At 51.5% G+C, this 24,632-nt stretch overlaps 2 protein-coding genes across 8 annotated transcripts; both read right to left on the bottom strand.

Annotated features, from left to right (window-relative positions):
• Positions 1–158: 158 nt before the first annotated feature.
• Positions 159–20,450, bottom strand: LOC105701269 (nascent polypeptide-associated complex subunit alpha, muscle-specific form). Of its 6 annotated transcripts, none has more exons than XM_012427878.2 (10): positions 13,030–13,391; positions 11,461–11,579; positions 8,021–10,145; positions 7,708–7,745; positions 7,434–7,644; positions 6,645–6,853; positions 6,396–6,584; positions 5,982–6,035; positions 5,651–5,812; positions 159–3,768 (listed from the first exon to the last, which is right to left on the bottom strand). In XM_012427878.2, exons 3-10 carry the CDS (start codon positions 10,122–10,124, stop codon positions 3,154–3,156), a joined length of 3,582 nt encoding a protein of 1,193 aa, XP_012283301.1. In that variant the 5' UTR covers positions 10,125–10,145; positions 11,461–11,579; positions 13,030–13,391; the 3' UTR covers positions 159–3,153. The 6 variants fall into 6 exon arrangements, with proteins under 6 accessions (XP_012283301.1, XP_012283302.1, XP_012283303.1 ...); XM_012427879.2 differs by having other exon boundaries at positions 6,396–6,581; XM_012427882.1 differs by lacking the exon at positions 159–3,768 and adding an exon at positions 4,243–5,219.
• A 652-nt stretch (positions 20,451–21,102) lies between these two features.
• On the bottom strand, positions 21,103–24,511 carry LOC105701387 (myosin light chain alkali). 2 transcript variants are annotated; one of them, XM_012428103.2, is made up of 6 exons: positions 24,369–24,510; positions 24,264–24,291; positions 23,374–23,682; positions 23,179–23,265; positions 22,757–22,825; positions 21,103–21,876 (listed from the first exon to the last, which is right to left on the bottom strand). In XM_012428103.2, the coding sequence occupies exons 1-5, from the start codon at positions 24,369–24,371 to the stop codon at positions 22,800–22,802; spliced, it is 453 nt and encodes a 150-aa protein (XP_012283526.1). In that variant the 5' UTR covers positions 24,372–24,510; the 3' UTR covers positions 21,103–21,876; positions 22,757–22,799. The 2 variants fall into 2 exon arrangements, with proteins under 2 accessions (XP_012283526.1, XP_012283525.1); XM_012428102.2 differs by lacking the exon at positions 22,757–22,825 and having other exon boundaries at positions 24,369–24,511.
• Between the last annotated feature and the right edge of the window lie 121 nt (positions 24,512–24,632).

The following is a 24,632-nucleotide window of genomic DNA, read 5'->3' as shown; positions in this document are numbered from 1 at the left end:
CTCCTCGAAATTCGGTCGAGTTCGTCGAATGTTAAGATTGCCTTGAGTTCTTTTTTTTTCCCTTTTCTTTTCTTACCTCGTTGTCTCTTTTCAATGCCTTCTTCTTGTTCATTTTCGAGGGATAAGGTTTTAGGTAAAATCAGGCAACTCCCGGTGACTTAAAATAATTTATGATTGCTAAAATGTATTTCATAAAGTCTGTCTTAACCAAGTTGTTGGCATAAGTGCTAACGACGTTCCTGAAATTACGCATATCGTATAATTTCTATTTTTCCTTAATAAATCTAATAATCCGCTCCAGGTAAATATTCCACCAAATAATGAAATATTAAATTCTGGTCACGTGCACGAGCCTAACTGATTTGCTTTCACACGAGAAAGAAAAATGCGGACTGTATTCCTCTGGTGCAACATTAATTAAACGATTGCACGAATGCAACATTTTAGCGGCTTTTGCTTTTTTATAGCACGCTCGCAAATATGGTCGAAAATGGACGGTTCTCTAAGCCGCTACAATTAGGCGATTATTCGGTGATTGGCTCAGACCGTCCGGACGAACCTTGAAAATTGCCCTAATCGACCTCGAACCTGACAGGGTCTGTCGAAATTAAGGTCTACCGAAACCTAAATTACATGTTCTTTTCATTTTACGCCACTCTAAATACATTATATCAACGATTTATCCTCGAAAAAAGCACGACACGGTGTCTCTGAACCGACGAACTCGAAGGAAGAAGAGGACAAAGGAGAACGAAAGGGAAGCACTCGAAGTCGGTAACGACACATAAAAGGAACGCTAAATAGCACCGTATAAGGAAACAACTCGCACTACCCCTCACACATGGGAATTACCGCCTTGGAAAGTAATTACCACCCTCGTAAAACCTCAATTCCACGATTTCCCAATTTTCTCCCAGTTCCTTAACGCCGCGAAAATTCCCTACAAATTTCGGCGAAAGAAATTCACGGTGCCACTAACCTCAAGGATTTAACGTTATCCTCACTTATTTCCTCTCCTAGGAGAGGAAGAAAGGAAGAGATGAAAAATTTTCTGGAAAATCTCCCTGAAGAACTTTCCACCGTCTTGCGTATCTAACAGTCTATCTAGCGCACTTCTTCCTCGTCCCCGGGGAAATTAGTGATAAAACCCTCCGGCTGGATTAATTATCTTCCTTAATGTTTACGTTATCAAGTTGCAGGTCCTTGCCCTCTTCGAGTAGAAGGAGAAAGGAAGGAAGGAAAGAGGGACCCGACAATAAGCACGAGAGGATGCGTTCGGGTCTGATGCGGCGAGGTGGGCAGGCACGTACCGATGTAACGTACACTGTCGGCCACGATGGTTTCCCTCCGTATCTCCTCCACCCTGGACATCGTACACCCACAGGAAAGGTAATCATGTCCGCCAGTGTACACGCGAGTGTCCGGTTGCAGGTACGCTCACGTGAGTACACTCGCGCGAGTACGCTCGTCCGGTCTACCGTAAAGACAACGAGCGGTTGAGTCACGCGTGCGCGTTTCCGTGACGACCCGACCCCTGGGGTTTTATTTTCCACGAGCGTTTCCAAGGGCCGCAAAACTGTTCGATCAAGCCGTCGCCTCGTCGACGAGGAGCTACACTTGAGTCACCTGGCAAAACGTCGACGAATGTCGCGAAATTCCATTTAACGCTACGCACCGCTAGTACAATCATCGCCACCCCCGGCGATACCACATTCCAAGGTGTACACAATTATTACGGAATTATTCCCATTGATCCAAGAGTCGAGTCCCTCCATTCCGAGCGAATCGTTATTTCTCCCATTTTTGGTGGGATTTTCTCGAGGCTCGAAATAGGAATTTCCGGGGCTTTCGATCCCGACTTACCTGGGGCCTCTCGGGTGCACCTTGTTGCGGAGACTCTTCATGATCTCTCGCTTCAGCTTCGCGAACCAGACTGCGCAGTCCGGTCCGGGGGTCTTTCGATCGGGAAATCGAAGGCACGTGCACCTGGTTGCACTTCCGAGGGCGTCCGCGGGTTCCTGGCACCGATGCACCTCCGGCATCGCGCCCTCCCCCGCGCCCCCTTTTCCGAGGAAATCTCGGAAACGACACGTGATTGCACGCAAATGCCCCAGAATAGCACCGAACTCCTGGTTTCGATCGGTCGACCATGCAGACCGAACTCGGACGGACCTCTTTCACCTTCGACTGGTCGAAATGCGGAAAGGGATGATATGGAGAATAAATAGATATACGAAATTCGAGTAACCGGCGAGCAGCGCACTCACTATCGGTGTTATCGGTTCGACGGAAGAGACCGAACTGAGTACTCGAGTCGAGTCAGAGTCCCGGTGGGTCAATGGACTCTTGAATCAGGGTAGGGAGGCCCCTTCAAGGTTTAGACGTAATTGCTTTCCGCTTTTCGTAGGCACCTCCATTTTTCACGTAACTCGACGTTAAGTAAATACGACAGAGCGCGACTTGCGATTCCAACGAAGATTTACATCCACGTTCAATTACCCGTTAATCGAGTCGCGGATTACATTACATCTTCTTCCCGGTATTTCGACCATTCGTGCAGATTATCGCGGACCCAACTAAGCATTGATAATTTCAACTGACCAGGAAGAGCTCCTTTCGCGGGTAATCCCATCGAGCCAGGACGAGGAGATCGATATAAACCCAGTTGAGGCTCGCGCAATGTCGGACGACGTTAAGCAACGTGACTGACACTAAAAGCGTTCCGCGAACGAGTTTTTCATCCCTTTCCGTCGATCGATATAAACTCACTCAACGCACCATAAAACGCGCCTATCTCTCACCGGACGGATTATTACGGCATTGATTAATCGAGCCCTATGGCGGCGCTTTACCTCGCGAGGTTATCGACATCACGGACTCCCCGTTCCTTTTTTCTTTAAACATTTTAAAGACTTTCGAGAATTGTCAGGCATTCGGATCGTAATCGGTTTCTGATAGTGAACGGAAAATGACGCGAGATGGCGCGGCGATCCGCCATGTTCAATTCAGATTGCTCTAAATTATGTAAAAAATAAAGGAGTTGAGAGGCCGGGATGTCGATAACGTCTAAGGTTGAAAAGCCCCAAGACCTTTATTTCTAGTAGTTCTAGTGAATTCATCCCCAAAATGTCCGAGTTTTGGAATTTTTACGGTTTATGGCGGAACCGCGGCGCTTCCTAGGCCGGCAGCTCGCGTTGCGAGCGTTGAAGTCTCCACCAATTTCGGTAGGACGATTCTGGGCTCCTGTCGGTCCTCGGATGTGGAATCTGTTTTCAGGGCCGTCTTCGGGGGTGTTTTTGAGGGCGACCTAGGAGACTTAACCGAGGTTTTAGACGGGGCTGGGGGTGACAATTCCGGGAGTCGAAGTTCCTTCGAGGATGGCGCCTCGGTTATCGCTTCAGAGGGCGTCGGTCGTCTCTCCATGTCTGGCGTCTTCGGGGGCGATTTCGATGGCGTCGTCACCGGGGTCTTCTTCTTGGTCTTCGGAACGTCTTCCTTCCTCGCAGAACTGGAGCCCTGTCGTTCGTTCTTCGGAGAAGGCGTCGTTGGTACCACTGGTGCTGCTGGAACCGGCTCTGGAGATTTTGCAGCCTCGGGGGCGGTCTTCGAGGTGTCGAGACTCGACGGGGTTGCCACTCGTCGAGGTCGAGGTTGGTTCCTGGTGGGGGTGGTAGGTGGAGGGCGAGGATGAGGCCTGGTTCTGGATTTATGCTCCGGCTCTTCGGGAGGCTGCCGACCTTGAGGTTCCTCCGGGCTGGAGATCTCCGCCTGGGGAGGAGATTCGGGTCAGGTGGAAATCGAACTTCTTCAGGTACCAGGAAAGGGGATGTGAAACGGAAGAAGGAATAAAAATCCCTTCTCCGATTTCAGGTACTGCTAATCTTCCGCTGATGTTCTACCTGGCTCGGAGGCTCGGATACCAAGATGGCGGACAAGCGGTCGCATCCTCGAATCTTCGCTCTTCGGCCTTGGACATGTCCTGGACGCGCACTACCTAAATACGTACAGTGCGTAGACATACGTGCGAGTGCACGGTGAGAAAGATAGAAGAATGCGCGCGTGATGACCTCCCGACCTCGGGGGTTTGCGTGGCGAAAAAGAAGCGGAGGTATCCTCGCGTCACGGAGTCTGCCTCGAGTGCTTCTCAGGTGAGGGTGCTCCTATTTATTACCGCAGGTACGCAGGTGACACCGGACGGGGACGGGCGGGACTCGGTCGGGTGCAAGAAACTCGACGAGCGGGAACTTAAAAAGAAAAATATTATTGTAGTGACTTCTCTAATCGAGCGATACATCGGGCGGTCGTTACACAATTGCATCCGTACGAAGTGGTAACTGGAGAGAGAGAGGGGGGAACAAGTCGTTAATGATTAGTCTTCAACGCCGTGGTGGGCGACGCGGCGATACATCTCCAGCGAAGTAGGTGTAACGTAGAGTCTGATCTCTATGACGTGCGACGTGGCTAGAGGATCGTTCTTGGCGCTCGCACTCTGCTCTCCGCTCCCGGCCCTTCCATCCGTCTCGATGGGCCGCTCTCTGGGAACTCGTCCGACTCGTACCGGAAGAAGAGAACAACCATCGCGAGCGTTCTCCACCTTCCAATCCCATGGTACCAGAAGAGAAAAATCATCGTGGGCGTTCTCCACCTTCCAATCCCATGGTACCAGAAATAATCGACCATCGCGAGCGTTCTCCACTTTCCAATCCCCTGGTACCAGAAGAGGATCACTCTCCATCTTCCACATCGGTCCAGAGATGACTCGGTACTCCGGTACCCTTCGCCGCGCCGATCGACTAACGGCCGTTAGCCGGGAATTCTAAGCGTCCACTATCAGCCTAACGATGACGTCGACGAGGGCGGTCACTCTCTGGTCGGCTACCGTGTGCGATTAGCGCGGATAAGCTGCAGGTGGGTCGTTAACGCGCGCGAATTAGTACTCGGTGGAGAGGCTGGTGTCGCGATGTCTCGTCTTGGTACCGATTCTCCCTCGAGCAGGCGTCGGTGGCGTCGGTTTCGGTGGTGGCGATGGCGGCGCAGGATGCCGGGCGCTCCGGGTTCTTAGGGTGCTACCGCTCCGGGGAGCGCGAGCGCAAACGCAAACGCAAACGCGGCGTGATTCCGAGGTGCGGTTCGTCGACTTAGCACTCCTGGTTGAGGTTCTCGTCCGAGGTGGGCAGGCCGTTCTTGCCGACGCTCGTCATGCCGGGCGGCACCGGGCTCTGCGACACACAAAGCGTCACCACAAGCTCCGACCTCGGGGGTGGAGGCTCGACAGAGTTGGCCACGAAGATGAACAATTTTTAAAGAACCCAAAGATCACCTGGGAATACCACGCGACGCCAGGTGATAGCGGAATCTCGGTTGGTCTCGAATGTAACGTCACCTGGGTACCTGGTACCAAGACAATGAGGAGTACCGGTACTCCATCAATTTTAATTTAACTCGGGTTTAACTCAGGTTTAACTCCGGTTTAACTTAGGACCGCTAGGTAGGCTGTTCTTGAGATTTGCTGTTTAACTACCGATCGTTTATCACCAATCAAATGGAAAGCGTCATCGATCAGTGCCCATCTCTGTCGGCGACCCGTGCAGGGCGAGTGCTGGAAGCGAAAGCCGAAGACGAGCAAGGTGAGAATTATTAAAAGGCTCACCTGGGAGCCGCTGCCACTCAGACTCTCCACGTTGGAGCCTGTCTGACGGAGATAGTCCCTGTCATTGAAGATCTTCTTATCGCCGCCTCCTGGCTTGTGCTTCACGTTGTCCAGGGAGCCGATCTTGCTCTCCGCCTTGATGTCGATCTTCTGCGTCTCGATCTGGCGAGAATATACGAGGATCGTGAGATCAGCGCCCGGGGCAGAGCCGACTCCAAGGAGAAAGATTTAGATTTCTAGATTATTGGGAAAATTTTTCTCCATGACGCTCCTCGATAGGGGACAGAGATAGATAGATGCGACGATAGGAGGCGAGGACTACGATACTCACGGCACTTACGTCGGCGGTCGACTCCTGGGGCGTCTTGGGCGGTGACGATGCCGACTAAACACAGAGAAACGATAACAAAGAGTTAAAGGTGACATTCCATGCGAGCGAGAGGTTAGTCCGCCATTTTCGAGCCGCCGTGGGACGCCATTTTGGGCCCTCCAGGTTGGTCCTCCACGGTTTGGGGATCACCGATGATCTGGATGCTGATTCGTGATACGGTTATCTCTACCCTAGCACTAATGTTAAGGCACGACACCGGATGACAACTTTGCCGACATTCCGCATGCTGGGACTCCCATGGCTGAGAATCGACACTTTATCAAACGATATTTATCAATGACAATGATTAAGTGGCATGCTGGACGATAATGAGACTCAAGGCAAGGATTGAGGGAGTCCTCTTAGAGTTCTCACCTTGATGCTGCCACCACCTGGAACGTGCTTCGCATTCTCTTTGGAGCCCACCTTTGGCTTGGCCTTGTCTTTGAAGTCTAGCTTGACCGTCTCGATTTTTTTATCCCCACCTCCCGGCTTGTAGGTCGCGTTGTCCAGGGAGCCGACCTTGGGCTTGGCGTTCCACTGCAGCTTCACTTGGGTAATCTGCTGATGATGACACGAAGATGAGGATTTTAGATCTCGGGGGATTCGGGACAGGGTACCGACCTTCTTGTCTCCACCACTCGGGGTGTACTTCTCGTTCTTCGCCGCGATCTTTGGCTGCGCCTTGCTGAAGTCGAGCTTCCTGTTCTCTATCTTGACTTTTCCACCTCCAGGCTTGTAGCTCGCGTTGTCCAGGGAGCCGATCTTGGACCTGACGGTCTTCAGGTTAGGCGAGGGCGCCGCACCCACCTGAACCTTGTTCATCGGGACTTCTGAAAATTAAAGGAGGCGCGAAAAAAAAAGGAAATTCCCTGATAAGTCCAGGATGCGATTCCACCTTGATCTTGAAGACCAAAGATGGTGAATGAAAACACATAATGCCAATCAGGCGTATTTTTAGTAATTTTTAAATTTTATATCAAGGACCAAGGACTCAATTCAGAAGAAAGTGCCATTTCACCAAAGAAATATTTCTTTGAACGGTACCAAAGAAATATTTTGTTCATTCAAAGAATAATAATCTGACTGCGACATTTCTTTGAAATTATGACTGAGTTCATTTCGGCGTTCGAGCGGTGTGTATTTCAAAAGTGCATTTTTTTAAATTAGCCATGGTCTATAATTTTTTTTGGGTGACTGTATAAACGTTAATAAATATATTGTAAAATTTCCAAGGTGGGGTATTTTCATGGCTCGTCAGAAAAAAATTCACAAAGAAAGCGAAAGAATACAGCCGTCACATTTCTTTCTATTTATTCTATTTTTATCTCAGTGTAGACACTGAAAGCGTGTGGCGTGCACTTTAGATTTTTCAAATTAGCAATCTTCGAGGTACTCGCCCCCGTGGCTTACTTTTCTTCTCGGAAGCGGTCGCAGGAGTCGTCGGGGTCGCCGGGCTCGTCGCGGCGTCCGGCGTCCTCGGCAGCGACTTGGACTTGCTGGGCGACTTGGTGGGCGACTTCGTGGGCGACCCCAAGTTCGTAGCCGGCCTCTTCTCCGAGTCTCCCGGAATCCCTGCCGGCTTTTTCGTCGGCGACCCGGCGACGCCGTTCGTCGTCGATCCCTGCCGACCGAAGGTATCGCCGATAAGGTGCATAGATTTCTTCAAGTTCGCCGTCCTACTCACCCTAGTGCCCTTCGTCGAGTCCACGCCGTTCTCCGTCTCTGAAAAAAGCGAAACAGGAAAAGTGAATACGATCCCTCGACAAATCGATAGCTTCAACAAAACAGGTGCAACGACTGCAGTCAAACAATACCATAAAAAAATCGATCATTCGACTTAAACTCCCCCGAAATTACAGAAAAGTGCACAAAACTAGAAAGAATCTAATTAGAAGTCGAGTATCTTCTAATCGTATCGTAACTTCGAAAAAAATTAGGGACCGATTTCCGGCGAGAAATTAAGTGCTTAAATCTGGAGTTCGGATGCTGTTATGGACCTGTTTCGGTGGCGTCAGCCTGGGGAGATGTCATTTCTTGTTCCTCCATTTTGGGAGGTATCTGTACAGATTCGGAGTCGTTATTAACGGGTTCAGGTTTTTCTTCGGGTTTTTTAACCGCCGTCGTTGTTACGGCTGCCATGTTTGTCACAGCCTTGGGTTCCGGAGATTTCTTCTCGTCGGAAGTGATTACAGGTCCAGGGTCTCCTCGAGATGGCGGGGGCGTCGGCGTCGTTCTTGGCGTCGGTTTGGACGACGAAGGGGACGGCGAAGATGTCAGGGACCTCCTCTGCCCATTGTCGAAGCCTTGGATGGACTCTTTGTCTTGGGACGGCTCGGGAGGCAACGGCTTGCTGAGTTCAGTGGCGGCCATTTTGGCCCCGGAAGGCGGACGAGAAGTCGGAGGAATTTCGGGGGTCGCCATTTTGGTACCAGATGGAGAAGTCGGATGGGATGCTGTTGGAGGAGTTTCAGGGGTCGCCAGTCTGATACCGGATGGGGAATTTCCCTTTGATGGGGCCGGTGAAGCTTCGAGTTTCGCCATTTTTGTACCGGAGGGCGAAGGCGGGTGCGAAACTGCTGGTGGAGGTTCAGGGGTCGCCAAATTGGAACCTGACGGTGAAACCGGATGCGAAACTGCCGTCGGGCCTTCAGGAGTGGCCATTCTACTGACCGATGGAGAAGGTCGCTTCGAAGCTGTCGGCGATGGTTCTGGCTTCGCCATTTTGGTACCAGAAGGCGAAGCCGGATGAGAAGCGCCAGGTGGAGGTTCAGGGGACGCCATATTGGTACCAGACGGTGAAACTGGATGCGATACCGTTGACGCCATATTGGTACCAGGCGGAGAAACGGGATGCGAAACTGCTGACGGACCTTCAGGGGTGGCTATTCTGGAAACCGACGGAGAAGGTCGCTTCGAAGCTGTCGGTGATGCTTCGGGCTTCGCCATTTTGGTACCAGAGGGTGAAACCGGAAGAGCCGCCGCAGGTGGAGGTTCAGGGGACGCCATTTTCGTGCCCGATGGTGAAACCGGATGCGGTGTGACAGGAACTTCAGGAGTGGTCACTTTGGCAGCCGAAGGCGAAGGTGGATGAGGGGAAACTGTCAGAACTTCAGGGGTGGCCATTTTGGGCCCTGGGGAGGCTCGCTGAGCCGAAGGTGGCCGAGTTTCCGGAGTCGCCGGCAAGCTGGCTTCCGGTTTCCCGGACTTCCGGTCATCCGGCGTGCGAGGAGTCTCCCGTCCAGACTGACTACGAGAAGGACCATCCGGCGTGGTTCTAGGATTCTTTACCTCTCCACCTCCGTTTTCGTTGACGTGATCCTGGGGGGTCTCTACTTTCGACCTCGATGGAACTGCCACCTGGACGTCGGAGGAGTCCGACCTTCGATGGTTAGACACCGAAGAAGGTGGTCGAGACTGACCTTGCACACCCTGCGTGTCCATCTTAGCATTCGAGGACGGAGGACGCTGTTGAACGATCTCCTTATCATCGTCAAACACGACGTCGTTATCGTCATCCTCGTCTTCGCCGTTCTCCAATTGCGCCTCTCCCTTGCTGCGACCAGTAGAGGCCCTTTCAGACTTGGAGGTCGCACTTTTAGAAGGTTCACCGACCGGCGACCTGGCGACCTCGTCCCGGTCACCTGTTGGGCCCTTCTCCAAATGTTGGTCAATCCGGGGACTAGCACCATCTTCAAGGCTCTTATTTTTGGGAGTCGCAGGGTCCGCTGAGACTGGCGACGGGGAAGTCGGATTGGAAGTCTGTCTCTCGGAAGACGCTTGCGGAATCCGCATCCCGGGGTGCTGTGCCTGCGTCGGTGAGGGTGCGGTCGGTGGCGCCGGCGAGGGTGGCGGCGTAGTTCTTCGAGGTGGCTCGTTCCCCGAAAGTTGGGGGGTTTTAGGTCGCACCATACGGCCAGGACTAGTTGCTCCCGGAGATCCTGGAGGTCCTGGAGGTCCCGCGGGACCGGGGGGTCCCAGGAACGGGCCTCGTCCTTCCGGTCGCGGACCTCCAGGGTGCGCGATCGGTGTTGGTGGTCGCTGACCTCCGACCGGGGGCCCTCTCGATGGCGGCCTCGACTGCGAGCTAGGGGACAGCGACATTGCGCGCTGCGTGTGCGACACCTGCGGCACATTATCGCCAAATCCTGTTACACGGTATAAAAGATCCTGGATTCCTGTACCACGGTATAAGGTGCAGACCCTAAAAGCCGGGGACGCGAGTTCGCGGTTGGTGGTCGTTCCTAAAAATCTGGGAAGGTGCACGATGGGAATAGACACCTTCTGGGTGTACAAATATCTGAGCTCTCCTCCCAACACTCTTCAGGAAGCTCTAAATTCTTAAGCATCCCTATGACCATGGAAAGGCTTGAACCGCGTATCAAAAAGTTCCTAAAAATTCCTAGGACCATGGAAAGGCTCAAACCGCATATTCCCCAAACTCTCAAATATCCCCATGACGATGAAGACTAGACTCGCGTAACCCCCGATTCTCCCCCCCCCCCCCATGACTACTACGAGGTCAAACCGCGTAAACGCGTTACCCAGGTGCACCATGCAGAGGTGCAGGCCCCTCGGTGACGTCGGCGACGTCCCTCGAGGAGATCTTGTGGTGCCTGCCACCGTCCTGGTGGTTCTGGTCGCGGAATCGATACCGGCGAGGCGCGATAACGTCTGGGAGCCTGGCGCATGTATAGAGGCGTATCGACGTATTCCGAATCGACGTGCTCGAATTGGCGTGACTCGGGTGCTTCCTTCGAAATGTTAACCTTCGCGATGAGCGCTCCTTCCGGCCCGATCGATCGGGGGTTTCCGGCGAGGCCGGACGCGGAGGTTTCCGTTTGGGTTTACCGTCGAGATGTCGGCCAGACCCGCGAAAGGATCAACGAGGACCGTCCCTAGGACCTCCACGTGGAACCAAGTTGCCGATCGGTGGCACTTTCGGGTACCCTTGGGAACCCCCGCGAACCTTTCTATATCGCATCTCTAAGCGGGGTAGCTCGTTAACCTGTTGCACGCCAGAAGACGTTTACAACCCTTCCCTCTCCCGCAGGGCAGGAACTTTCCCAGGTCGACCAGGGAGGGACGAACCGAAAAGCCAAGGTCGCGTAAACCTCTACGAGGTGTTCTCCAATTTCCAGGATTTTTTGCGATTTTCGGGCCGACGAAAGGGGTGATGTTATCGGGGGTTATCGCGGGATTTTTCGCACGCACGAAAGGGGTGAGACGGTCGCAACATCGAGCTCGGACTTTGCGCTTGAGCCTCGCAAAATTGATTATCTCGCATTTGGACGGACTTTAAATATACCAGGGTGACCTGTCTGGCTTATATTCGTTCGATAAGGCTTTATGCAAAGGAGCCAGGGTGAATGTAACGACGTGCGTGCCTCGGTGGTTGGAGCGTTGCCCCGCTTTTAACCTCCAGACGCTTTTTACTTACGATTATTCCCGGTATACCTTTCCCGACCTCTGACCCTCCGAAAGCTCTCGAGGACTTCGCCGAAGAAGCCGAGGCTTCGCGAGGTGTCGCCTTTCCCCCTCTTATCGATTCTCCTCCCTCTGAGACATACGAGAGAGATTAGAGACTCGACCCTTCGCAGTCTAAAAGTAGAATTAGATCTCAAGGTCGAGGTACCTCGTAGTAATAAGAAAAGGAGTCCGAAGGTAATTCGTGATACCCGACTCTGCATTGACGGAACGATTCTTCTATTTTTTTTTCTGACATATGACATTGTAAATATTGCGTTGTGATATCCATTCAATGATAAAAATGCCCACGTAAATTTACATACTCAATGATTTGTTATTCTAACGCCACAATAAATTGCAGTAATATTAAATTCAGTATCTATATTAAAGAGAATTATTAATGGCATGTTTAATTCAAGTGGACATCCACTAATACATTAAACATACAATGTTACGTATACTTATGTATTTTTTAATTCGTAATTTTTCGAATTTACGTTCAATGTGAGACTTCCCTTGGGTGTGTAAGGATGTATGTAAATTTCTATCGATTGTTATCAGTAGGGCCCATATTCAATGGCTCTAAAAATTCATCCCTTAGGTTCTGGAAGTGAATTATCGTTCGATCTGTGTACCGACTTAGAGAGACCGATTTCTCGACAAGGGGTTGATAAAGACGTTCATGCATGTCGCACGAATGTGCACCAGCGTGTGCCTCGGTACCGACCCATCGACCGGCCAGGATGCGCCAGAAACCAAGGGCCGATCGATCAAAGGTCTTTTTTCGAACCTCCCCAATTAAGCCGCAACCCTTCGCCGGGTTTCACCTTAAGAAAGTAAAGAAATCCGAATTTTTTCTTTTTTTTTTTTCAGTACTTTTAAAGTGAATAAAAGTAAGGGGCAAGCGACGTAATCGGGGCAAGAATTTGGGATTCGTGAGTCGAAGGACTCGGAGATTTGAGGAGGTTCACGTGGCACACCCTTTACTCATGAATACACCCCTTGTGGGGGTGGAAATGTAGAACGAGCTTCGATCGTTCACGACACGCGAGACGCACATCCACGCGCACGCGACACGCGTGCCGACACCCTTTACTACCCCAATGACAGAACTATAATTTAGTATCCCCGTGCACCGTAAAAATGGGTCGTCGAAATTCCGAGGGTTTTCGGCGCCCCGAAGAACGAACACGTGCGAAGACCTCCTGAAACGTGTCATCCACCTCCAATTTACGTTCCAAGATGTAACCCTCAAAAATAAAAGAAAATAAATAACCATCACCGTGTAAACACAAGGGACGTATAATTTGACACCCGAGATAGGACTTCAACCCACTCTCTGGAGGTTATTAACAATTCACCGCCATTTACCGAGTTTCCGTCAACTTCGAGCCTGACAGTAGACACTTCCAGGCACGACTTTTTCTTATCACACGAGGTGTGGAATTCTTTTTCGTTTTTAGTTTGATAGGGAAGTTCAGGGAGTTTTGGTTCTATTTCTGTCCGGTTATGGGTGATATCCTGGGGGAGAACCACTTACCTGGAAGAGAACACTCCCTTGTCGGGTCCGACTCCTTTCGCGAGCACGAGTCTAGTGATCGCGTGCGAGTGCGGTGTGTACACTATATCGCGTACTCGTGTAAACCTCGGTGAAGCTCGGCATTGTTCGGAATCGTTCGGCTTTGTTCGACTGTACAGGCAGAGGGCGCCGTAAGGAGGTAGTGGGTGGCGGTGGGTGGCGATATGTGGCAGTGGGTGGCGATGGGCGGCCGTAGGTGGTAGTGGGTGGTAATCCGCACCAGTGCGCGCGAAATAGCCAAGTAGGTGACACGCTCAGGGGGGTATAATTAAAAATTACAGAAACTAAAGCCACCCCCTTAGGTTTGGCGCGCAAAGAGGAAATTATCCGAGCACATTGCGCGGCCTCGCGTGCCTCGCATTTGTTGCAATCACGGAAGCAATCATCGCGGATTTAATTGGGAACTCCGCTCTTGCTTTTGCGATAAGAATAGTCCCTGCGGAGGTTGATACCTTCCCTATGCACCTTCCCAAAATCCGCCATGCATCCTCGGATACCCTAAATCGACGTATGTCGACGACATTTCCTGGTGGACGGTGCAACTTTTTTCGTTGCAGGTGCAACGATGCATCTGCACATACCCACTCGACTCTTTCCCTGGGATATCGTGGGTCGTGCCGCATTTATATTCCTTCAAGATGCAGATCGAGATCTTGAGAATTTATTCAAAGTACTCCCACGGTGTCTCGATAGTCGAAACGTCCCACGCTGTCAAAAAAATCCCTGCCTTTCCCAGCCGGAAAATGTTTATCCATGTGTATCCTGCGTTTAATGACTCCTTTCCTTGTTTAATGACTCTTTTCCTTGTTTAATGACTCCTCGACACGATGCCCGATGTCAAGCAGACCGGTGATACTTCCACAGAGGTTTCCATATCAAAGCGAGTGCCTCGATAGTCACGCTCCACCGTTCCCCGACTTCCCCTCTATGGGGTGGAGACAAAACACCTTGGTAGGGAAAAAAAGCCAGAAAGTTCCGCAGTAATGGGTATTAAATATGCCTCGCGGTACGATGGCCAAAGGCGCTTTTTTAATTCCGCCGTAAACGCCGCTTTTCAGGAGGGCTAGGAATTAAAATGGCTTCCCGACGAGCGGCGTTCTTACAGTGCATTCAGCCGAAGCGACGGCGATATAAAAAGACCGTATCTCCTGATCTCCTATATCGATTCGGCCTTATAAGAGCGCTTCTGCGAATTAATCGGTATTCCGTCTCAGTTAGGCCTTTTTATATCAAATGCTCAATTTAATACCGACGCCTTTCCAGTGGCGATAATTAGGCTCCGGAAATAAGTGACTCAGTACTCGAACACCGAAACGCGATAACGAGTGCATCCTTTCCCTGCAACTCTTAAAATAATTATATCAGTATTTAATATTCAATAAAGATTTCCGTTTTACGATTTCATCGTCAGTCTCCTCTCCTCGGGTATTTAATTCCATTTTATTGATACTAATACTCTAGCAGGCTTAATGGCGTTAATGGTAATTGCATTTTTCCTGTCAGTGAAAAGTAGAAAAAGTGCACTCGTCCTCTGGCAGAGAAGCGTGGCGCCCTCGAGCAGGAATAGCTAAAACGATCCCCGCTTTTTAGGACCTAAACCTAGGGAATCATTTCCTGATAATACCCTACGACGGTGGGTATGCAGTATAGAACACTGATACCCTGTGATAAGCACCTACATTACCACCAGAGTAATGGCGCCACCGACGAGGCGATCCTGTCGCCACCTGCTGTTCGAAGCGACTAATGTCGCATTAAAATACATGAAACAACCGTTTAAAAATACTCCGATAAAATTCTGCAATACTATTCATGTAAAAAATGATGAAGAAAAAGTCTTCAATTAAGAAAATGGAAGGAAAAGGCTGCAACTCTGGCCTGAATAGGAAATAACAGACGCCCTTGATGGACGAGTTTAAATCACCCCAGGAAATAATTCTTTAGATGAGAAATTGTGTATAAATAACCCTTCATTTAGGTGGAATTCTTCGATAAAGTTATGTAAAAAATTATGGACAAAAAAAAAGTGCAGGAAGGAAAAATGAAGCGCAGGGGCGGCAACCCTGGCCCGAAAAGGAAATAAGAGACGGCCCTGCCGAGGGGAAGATTAAATGAACACCCCAACGAAGGTAAAACGCGGCAAGTTCGAGTCGGGGGTGCGGAGGGACGCGGAGGGTCCGCCTAATCCGTCCCGGCCAGGAAGCCCCGCGAAGTTCCGCCTTTGCGGACGGGACGGGTCGAGCTCCCTTTCTTTCTCTTCGAGCAAAATCGATTCCGACTCCTCTCGCCGATCCCACGGGTGGTCGGCTCCCATTTTCCCATCCTTCCCTTGATGGACGAGCCAGACGCGCGGAATGCAGACTCGCCGAAAATTCATACCGTCTAGCGTCGTATTTCGCGCGGCGTTGGCGGGCGGCCATCTTGTTTCCACGGCTGCCGAAGAGGAAAGAACTCTAAATCGCAATAAAATCGACAGAACGAAGTACCCTCGAGATGCATCGTCGTGTACATTTTGCAAATATCTTGGAGGCGTACGTTGGTATAAACGAGGTCGCGATAAAGAGATCCCAGGAGGGGAGGGGAATTTAGATTAGACTTTTTACTTCGGATCAGCTCCGTGTCGGAGACGTCCGCGTGCAGCTCGAGGACTTGTCAGCAAATCTGCAACACTTTACGGCGTTAATGGCCACCGGTCGGCAATGTCAGCAGAAGTGGAGGACCCTCGAGAAAAGCTTCGCCAAACAATGCACGCCGTTAAACGCGCAGGAGGCACGAAGACGTAAAGTCAGCGATCTCGATATCGGCCCGGAAATGGGATTCGCGAGAGAACACGAACAGGTGGCGTAAGGTGCTCTTCGGGGTACGTGGTAATCTTCTCGATTTCAGGGTGTACATTAACTCGGGTATACACGATGCGTGAGAGTCTGGGCAAACGACCTAATGCCACTTCAATATACGAGGTCTGGTTCAACATAGCAGCTCGTGTCGAAGGATGGACGATGGCTGGCAGAAAGCCAGCTTCCGAGGGCGAATGAATATGACGCAGTCGATGCACTCGGCCAATGGTCCTCAACCCCGGACAATAATCTCTATCGGCGTTCTATTATTGCTCCGATCTATAAATCCGGGCCAGAGGTAACTTCTATAGGGAGGAATTTACAGCGGAACGCCTCGGTGGTGTTACCATCATGCAAAAGAGACTAGGTGTGCTCTCAATAATTGTATTCTTCACTCTGTACCGTCCACGCCGCCATATTGCAACATGGCAGCGGTACACAAGTACCATGACGAATTAATTGTACCCTCGAAACTGAAGAACTCCAGATCGTTTCGGAAATTTATATAAATTATTTCACGACTTTCCCTTATGAAAAGTTCCCTGGAATTTCTCAAATTATTTCACGAATTTCCCCCGTTAAGAGACACGCGACATTCCCTGAAGTCCCTCAAATGATTTCCCTCGTGAAGAGGCGCCTGGTATTTCCTGGAGTTTCTCCGATTATTTCACGAATTTCCTTCATTATAAAGACACGTGGTATTTCCTGGAGTTTCTTAAACCATTTCACGAGTTTCCCCCCATGAAAAGACCCCTGGTATTTCCTTGAGTTTCTTGCTCGTTCCCGGATAGGAGATACCATCCTTGCGTCGGGTAAAGACCCCGAATAGGCGCGGCCGACGCGGCGTCGTGCTCGAGAAGAAGGCCGCCTCTTTCTCGGCCGGCTCGAGAGAAGCGCCCGCGATCGCGATCGCAACGTTAACGAGGCAATTTTGGGCGCGAGTGGTCGATTCGGGCCATTAGGCAGACCAATAGGCCGATGAGGCAAGCGATGAACGACGCCTTGTCCATCTCGCGAGTCCACAAGGAGCGGCGCGATAAAGCGAGCCCGAGACCGCGACAGGGTGCGCCCCTTCCGACAGATCGATCGGACAACGCACCCTGAAGAGGCCAGATATACCCAGAACCTCCAGATTACGTAATAACGTGATAATATTAATAGGCAGCCATATCAACAAATCTACCCTGCGAAGCGAAGGCACTCCTGGACATTGCGCGTCGCGTACCTGAAGAGGAAGGCGACGCCCCTCCGCATCGTGAGACCGCGCAGAAAACAATGTCCCAGGTGGGAATGAACAATAAGAATGCACAAAGGGAAAAGCAGGAAGTTCTCTACGCGGGTGACCTTCTTCTTAAAAATACCCAGTCGATAAACCTTGCCGCCGATAGCTCATGAAAAAATTCAGACATCAGACATTGTGCCAATCCACCCACGACGTGGGTAACCGTGATCGATAGCGACCCGAAGAAGGGCACGGTTTTTCCCGATGTCGTCAGGGCCAATTAGAGGAGTTAAACGACGCGAAGAGACGTGGGCAGGAACGACGAGAACTCCCCTCCGAGGAAGCCGGAACCGACGAGTTCCTTCGGAACTTGAAGAACCCGAAGAAGCGATTTGGAGTCAGGATCAAACTCCGATCAAACTCTGGTTTTTGGCACTTCCACCCTGAACCACTTGTTGCTCGCCCTTGAATCACTTCAAGGATCGATTTCGGAATGACTTGAATTAGGAGAGATTCATTAAGTTCCAGAATGAACACGATCTCGATAAACTTCAGGTGAACTTCTTCTCCGACTTGGAATTTTTTATATGAAAAATGTGTCCCTGAAGAACCGCCTGAGATGAAACCTTGACACGAATCCTAGATCGCGCCGAATTGAGGGGTTGTTAGATTTTCATAAAAATCGCCTTTGAATTGGGTTTCCCTATCTCGATCATTAAAGAGCTCTCGCGAAGTTCGAGGTCGAATACCTCTGGAAATCGAGTCGGAGGTTCGAGGTGTCTCGAGTCGAGACTTCGAGCCCGGCGGAGCGAGGGATGCTGCGTCGCGGTATCGATCAGAGCCGGGTCCGTTGCTCTCGCGCATCCCTCGCGCGCCTCTCTCGCCCTCTCTGCGTCTCTCTCTAGCCCGCCGCGCGCGGCATCGCTCGGTCTCGCTCGCTCTCGCGTCGAGTCGAGCCCTCACCATCGGGGAGCGCACCCTTCCCGAGCGATCTCCTCCTAGTCGAGGGGCTCAGCCCTTACAAAAATCCTCCCCTCTTCTCGTACCCAGCCCCGCCACAAAGGAGAGACGATCTCGCCGCAGCGATTTTCTTCCATAAGATGAACACGTACCATGATCGGCGTGTAATGCCTCATTTCCATGCGACGTGGAACGTCTCGGAGACAGGTGATTCCGCGAGTATGGAAATAAGGCATAATCCATCGCCACTAACCCTTTCCCGGATCCCAAACTGAGGCGATAGGGCCGATCGGTATCCCAGCGGGTAATTCCGTCCGGCGATCGTGCCGCGGGGATTTTCCGCCATAAGATGAACGCGCTCCGTAATCAGCGAGTAATCAAACCCTTTCCCGGTCCCCATATCGAGCCGATGGGGCCGATTAGTCGCGGCCGATCGGTGTCACCAGAGACTAATTCTGTCCGGCGATCTCGCCGAATCGAAGAATCGCTGAAACGCCGACTCGCTTTTGGCTCGTGACATCATCGACGCGCCTCCTCGGTCCGGGGACAGGGGCTCAGCTCGCTGCTCTCCGTCCGTAACTCGTCGCTCGTAACTCTTGACTCGTAACCCGCGACTAGTCTGGGCGTATCTCGTCGACGTCCTCGGCTATTTTAGCGCTGACTTAACCTGCTCCAGTCAGCTGATCAGGTATACTCAGGTGAAGGCGAACCTCGTCCAGGGACGGTAGCGCTGCCAGCCGGCGGTTCGCGGGGGGTCGTCTGCCTTATCATACACGATAACGCCGACACTCGCCGACACTCGCCGACAGCGACGAAGTACAAGAGTCAGAGTATTTCCTTCCTGACGAGGTAGCTCTCTTTGCAAGCACCTTACCAACGAGTAGACATCATTTAAGAAAAGGACCAGGACCTCGACTGATAGCGAAGTCTACTTTTATAGCGTTACCGATAAATGTAGGATTATCATACCCCGTTATTGATGGAAAATCGTGAAAGTTGGTTCGATAGGAACTATTTCCCTGAAAATTCACCTCGGAGCTAACTTCGTGGGGGGTCGTTAAACCGCGGAATTCCCATGGCTTAAGGACGGCGGGATCGAAATCTGCGATTGATAAGAAATTATCAGGATAACTCGACTCTTCCGAAGTGGTTTTAATTAAAGTAGGATCTTTATAACGAGATACCTTGGTGGAAAGTCTTGGGAGTTCGGACGGTAGGAGCCATTTTTTTATTTCTCTCGAGAATCCAATCGCGTCGATTCCGCCCGTCTAGGACGAGGTTCGCGGGGGGTCGGCGAACCCGCGGAGCGTCCGTCGCGACGCCGAGGGGCAGAAAAGATTCCCTATTTTCCGAAGTCCGGTGTACACGGGAAGAGTCCGGAGTTTGGTCGATACCAAGGAGGCAGGAAGTGGTGTATCCCTTTCGTATCGCGGTTACCGAGGGGTCCTTCGAGCCTTCCCATGGAATCCTCCCTCCGTCCTCTCTCCGTCTCCCCGTAAAACTGTCTCAGCTGTAGAATTCGATTAAAAAATCTCTTGACTTACAAATTTTCTCTCAAAACCCACACAAGGAGTCTCCTCAAACTCGTGTTTTACTCCTTCCAGCCGATGGCGCTCTCGATATCTAGGGGTCTTGGAGGATCCTAGGGGATCTCAGGAGATTCTAGGCCCTGAAGGAGCTCGTCTCTCATTCAGTCCTCTCTCTTCCGATCAGACTCGCCACCGGCTTGCTGCGTAACTCGTCGAACGAGGCCGGCGCGCTTAACGAGGTGGACCTTGATCCCCTACGTCCGCGGGACTGCGCGAATTCATTCGCGCGCCCGCGGTAAATGCCAAGCTCGTCCCCGATACGAGACTGCCCCTAATCCGGCCGACCGGACGGCCACCGGCTGAGAAAATCGGACGCCGAGGTCGCCCACGCGTCCCGCCTCCCGAGTGCGTCGCGACGTCTCCTCGACTACCTTCCCCTCTCTGGGGAATCCACTTCAGGTGGAGAAATAACATTCCTCGTGTCCAAAAAGCCATCCCACTTCATGACAATCCCCTTTTAACCTGAATTTTCCCTTCCCCTGTTTTTATTTTCAGTTTTTTAGTTTTTCATTTTTCATTTGCTCCTTTTTGTACGATTTTGAAGGATCACTTCCGACAGACTCACCTGGCCGTCTTGATGTCGTCACGGAAACGGCGTTGGGTATCCTCGAGGGCGCCACGGCCTCCCCGGTCGGGCAGGGCTTCGCCTGGACCTCCGCCATCCTCCCGCGCTGGTGAGCGTCCTCGTCGGCGTCGTCGCCGTCGTCGCCGTCGACGCAGCGAGATGCGGAGGCGCGCGATGCACGATGCGAGGTGGTAGGCGCCGAGATGTGGGCCGAGGTGCGACGCGCGCGCACTCGACCCCCACTCCGCGGCCTCCGCGGCCGAGAGTGGCCGAGCGCTGCCGAGTGCACCCGAAGCGCATCGGCCGCGACCCCTCGTGAGATCGCGCGGAACTGAGGGCAGACTCGGGGTGGAAAGACGCGTGATAAGGAAATTTATGCGGAATTTATGAGGAATTTAGGAAAAATTTATGCGGATTTTAAGACGGTATTTATATTGTCTGGTTTCTTTTTTTCTTTTGATTTTCAGGTTCCAAGTAGATATGACAAGTTAACACGGGTTTTAGATCATTGAATTAGAGTAATGGAGGTTAGGGATTAAACAGAAATTTAGGAGCACTGACCTTGGACTACATTTTATATTATTTAATATTTTAATATCTAATAACTTCCGGGGTTCGATTTAGTTTTAATTCTCCATCACTGCTCATTGTTCTGGTTTTGCCGTTCCATGAATTCCCGGGCAAGTTTCTAAAGGTTTAAGATTCTTTTCTTTTTGGTGAACCGCGTCGGGTGTTAATTAAAAAAAGAAAAAACTAATGTATTCCCCGCATTGATGAATATTTCTTACGCAGTTATCTCCGAGGAGACTCGTCCCCGAATTTGCGGAGGAGGAGGATCAGGAGGAATTGACGAAGTGCAGCGACTTTTGGCACTAACCGAGGACGGAAGTGCAGTTTATTAATTAGCAATGGTATGCAAAATAACAGAGTGTTCCATTAGGTGCGAAACGGCGCCTTGGGCAAGATGAGATTTCGAGGGGGTTCCCGGGGGTGCGAAACACGAGGGGCGACGAGACGAGTGTCGCTCACGTCCAGGAGATGCACAGACTCCAGGATGGATCCAGATTTCAAGTCCTTCCGTTGCTTTAAATACTCATCAAGATCCTGCTCTAGTACTCCTTAGCTACCGTCTTAAGATCGCATCCCGAATCGCGGATGAATAAATAAATACGAAGTACCCGAAGAGCAGATCCTGCCGAGTCAGCTGAGAGGTCAGAAATCGATGCATGATGAGTTATCATTTATTGAGCGGACAGCTGGCGATAAGGGGTCCTTTCCGCCGCCCCACCCTGTGACATTCCCATGGACGCGAGTGGCCAAATCGTTCGAATCCCGGACCTGGGGGCGAGACGGATGACGATGAAGAAGATGCCGTGCCGGCGAACCTCGGTCCCCGAATCGGCTTTCTGGATATTTTCACCACCTCCGAATTCGGGGGTCGTTTCGCTCAGCTGGGAGGAAAATACTGGGAGTAAGGGGGCGCACGATCCCCGAAGTTCTGGGCCCGAAGAGGTCCTCGAAGAGGGTGGTCCACGTTCGCCACGGGACCAGGGCCGAGCGCAGTTCTTCGGCTGCTTGTCCGCTGCGCTTAATCGTCGCCCGCTGCCGCTTTGTCGCACATTCTTTTAAGGAACGCTGCGAACAGGAGAAATATCCGAGTCAAAACACGAAGACGACCCTGAGGAGTCTTAAGAAAACGTACACAGAAAGGCGCACTTTCGGCCGCTCTTAGAAGGTTCTTTGATCACTCCAAAAGAAATGCATCATCTAACCGAAGAAATATTTCAATAAACAGAACGAAAGAAATAAATGACTAATCCAAAGGCTAATTATTTAACGTGAATTAATATAATACATTGAATGCTACGTTTCTCCGGAACGATGACAATTCATTTGAGCTCATACGAGCCAAGTTATTAATTGAACCTAGGAAATATTTCTTCGGCACCACTCAAAGAATTCTTTTCAGCAGCTCGAGGGAAATAGCGTTATAAATAGCACTTTTGTATGCGTGACGCATTTGCGGCACTATTTCTCTCAGGGTGGACGACAGGACCTCGAAGAGCGGCCTCCAGGGTGCAGAGTAGTCATGCACCCTTTTCCCCTTTCCGGCATCTTGGTTCTTTTCCCCTCTTCGGGAAACCGAAGTGGCGGCGCCCGAGGGGACGCCATAGCGGATCCAAGATGGCGGAAAGGGTCTGCAAGAAATCCGAAGAAATTAGATAGTAAGCGCCGACGAGACGTCAGTTTGCCTCGGTGTCTGCCGGGGAGCGAGTAGCGTGTTATCGACGTTGTTCGGTGTCTCTGTCTGCTGCGTCCCTCGGAGTAGAGCTGTCGGAAAGTGGATGAAAGCTTGCCGGACGAGTGCGCGCAAAGACGCGGATCACAAGAGGCGAGGCAGGGAAGCGAGAGCGAAAGAGCAGAAAAATAAACAGAGAGAGAGAGAGAGATACATAGAAAGACGGAGAGAAAGACAGAGACAAGCAGGCGAGGAATTGCTACGGGGTCTACTTACGGGGTGGAGATTCTTATTATTTTTAAATCGCCGACCACCAAGTCTAGGACATCAGCTTCTGGACGAATGCTGCAAACGACAAAGGGGACGGTCAACCGTGGGATTGTACGGGGTACTGGTTCATGGTCCACGTGGTCATCTTGCCCTATGGGGTCGCGGTCTCGCGATCTCGCTAAAGGGACCAATCGGGGCTTTTTGGGTGGAGGACCTTAAACTCGGGGTCCATACTCTTGGGGGCCAAATCTACGTGTGATCCGATAGATCTATGCAATAGGTGCATTCGGGGCCAAATCTACGTACGATCCGATCGATCGATGCAATGGGTGCATTCGGGGCAGGCGGTAAAATCTTTACAATCGTTCAATCTCTACGGGGTGACGGGGTCGAGGGGGTTTATGGGGTCCCCGCGAGAGACTACTCACGGGCGTAGGGGATGAATCCGTCGTCGTCTTCTGGGTCCATGCACTCGCTCAGGACGATCTCGACCTCCTTGTCGGTCAGTCGTTCGCCTGGAAGTCGAGGTTGATTAGGAACCACGTGGCTTTGGTGTTTTTGGAGTACTCTTTAGAGTACCCTTCGGTGTTTTTGGAGCACTCTTTAGAGTGAAGGGTAATTACCGAGAGACAGCAGCATGTGGGAGAGCTCGGCCGCCAACATGGTCCCGTTTTCGGCCTTGTCGTAGAGCTTGAGACACTCCAGGAAGTCCTCGTAGCAACCCTGGTCCTTGTCCTTCTTGACCTGGCTGTAGATCGGCAGAAACTCCTCCAAGGTCAGGGTCTTCTCGCCCCTCTTCTTGGTACCACCCAGCTTCTCGATGGTTGCGTTGGTCGGGTTCAGGTTCAGGGCGCGCAACACGTCGCCCAGGTCGAAGGCGTCGATGTTGTTGGTCCCGGTGGTGTCGTAGATGGAGAAGGCGAACTCCGCCTCTGCACCAGAAAGGGAAGCTTAGCCCTCGAGGTCGAAGACGAGAGGCTAGAGTTCTCCGGCTATCTTTAGGCCGCGAGTCTCGTCTCGTCGGCTCGTCCGACGCTCGGGTTACGACGCGTCGCGACGCCGACGCGGCCCATATAAGAGCCGACTATTTTCGAACCTCCGATCGAATCGCGGACCCGGATGTTTCGGACTTACGCAACGACGGACTATTTCTGTACCAACAACCGACAAAGACCCCACGATCCACTCCTACGGTAATTTCCCACACCCCAAATTTCTCTATTATTATTAAACCTCCCAAGAAACTAAAATTCTCTTTAAGACCTTCTTCACAATTCCCGGGTTCGCCTCGCACTTCCGGAAGTCTTGAAAGAAAAGAAATTAAACCGAATGCACGGAAACCCCCTCAGGTGCCGATGCCCAAGAGACGATTACACGATCTTCTTCGCCGATTTTTAGGTATTGAACTAAAGAAATGGATTATCGGCTCGTTATCGAACCGGAAGTGCCGTTTCTTTGAGGTTTGCCGGGATGAAGTGGAAAATGGCGGACCAGGAAAGACGTCGTTACTCACTCTCGATGTCCCTGGGGTTGAGATCAGCCTGCGGGGAAAATTGAGCGTTATCGATGTGGATAATTATGGGGGGGACTCGGGAGGCTTTTTGGATGTAGTACTCACCATGGATGCGACAGGCGGAGGACGGTTTCCCTGATAAAGTTCCTGGACCGAGCGTGAACGAGGAGTGCGCTCTCGAGGCCCCGAGTCCGGTCATTTTATCGGCACAGATGGCGCCTCGATCGGCGGATATTCGAGACTCGTACCGTTTCGTTCACCAGAGCACCCTCGTGCCTCCACCAGCGTCATGGGCGAAGGACGAAAAAAGCTCCGAGAGAGAGACGGCAACGCCGCTTTCCAAAAACAGCCCGACGTGCTCGCTAAGCG

This window comes from Orussus abietinus, unplaced genomic scaffold, assembly GCF_000612105.2.
Source record: "Orussus abietinus isolate OABI.00-Male unplaced genomic scaffold, Oabi_2.0 scaffold5, whole genome shotgun sequence".
Lineage (NCBI taxonomy): Eukaryota > Metazoa > Arthropoda > Insecta > Hymenoptera > Orussidae > Orussus > Orussus abietinus.
Note: the sequence above shows the minus strand (reverse complement) of the source record. Positions and strands in the feature narration are given on the sequence as shown.

Bases quoted from the DNA above. Each gene is read 5' to 3' on its own strand.
- LOC105701387 (XM_012428102.2), bottom strand. The intron at 23,683-24,263 runs GTGAGTAACGAC...TTTCTGGTGCAG, and splicing joins CAACCCCAGGGACATCGAGA to AGGCGGAGTTCGCCTTCTCC. The intron at 21,877-23,178 runs GTGAGTAGTCTC...TCCTGTTCGCAG, and splicing joins CGGATTCATCCCCTACGCCC to CGTTCCTTAAAAGAATGTGC.
- LOC105701269 (XM_012427878.2), bottom strand. From the start codon at position 10,124: ATGTCGCTGTCCCCTAGCTCGCAGTCGAGGCCGCCATCGAGAGGGCCC. The intron at 7,746-8,020 runs GTCCATAACAGC...CGCTTTTTTCAG, and splicing joins GGCTGACGCCACCGAAACAG to AGACGGAGAACGGCGTGGAC. The intron at 6,585-6,644 runs GTCGGTACCCTG...TGTCATCATCAG, and splicing joins CGAGTGGTGGAGACAAGAAG to CAGATTACCCAAGTGAAGCT.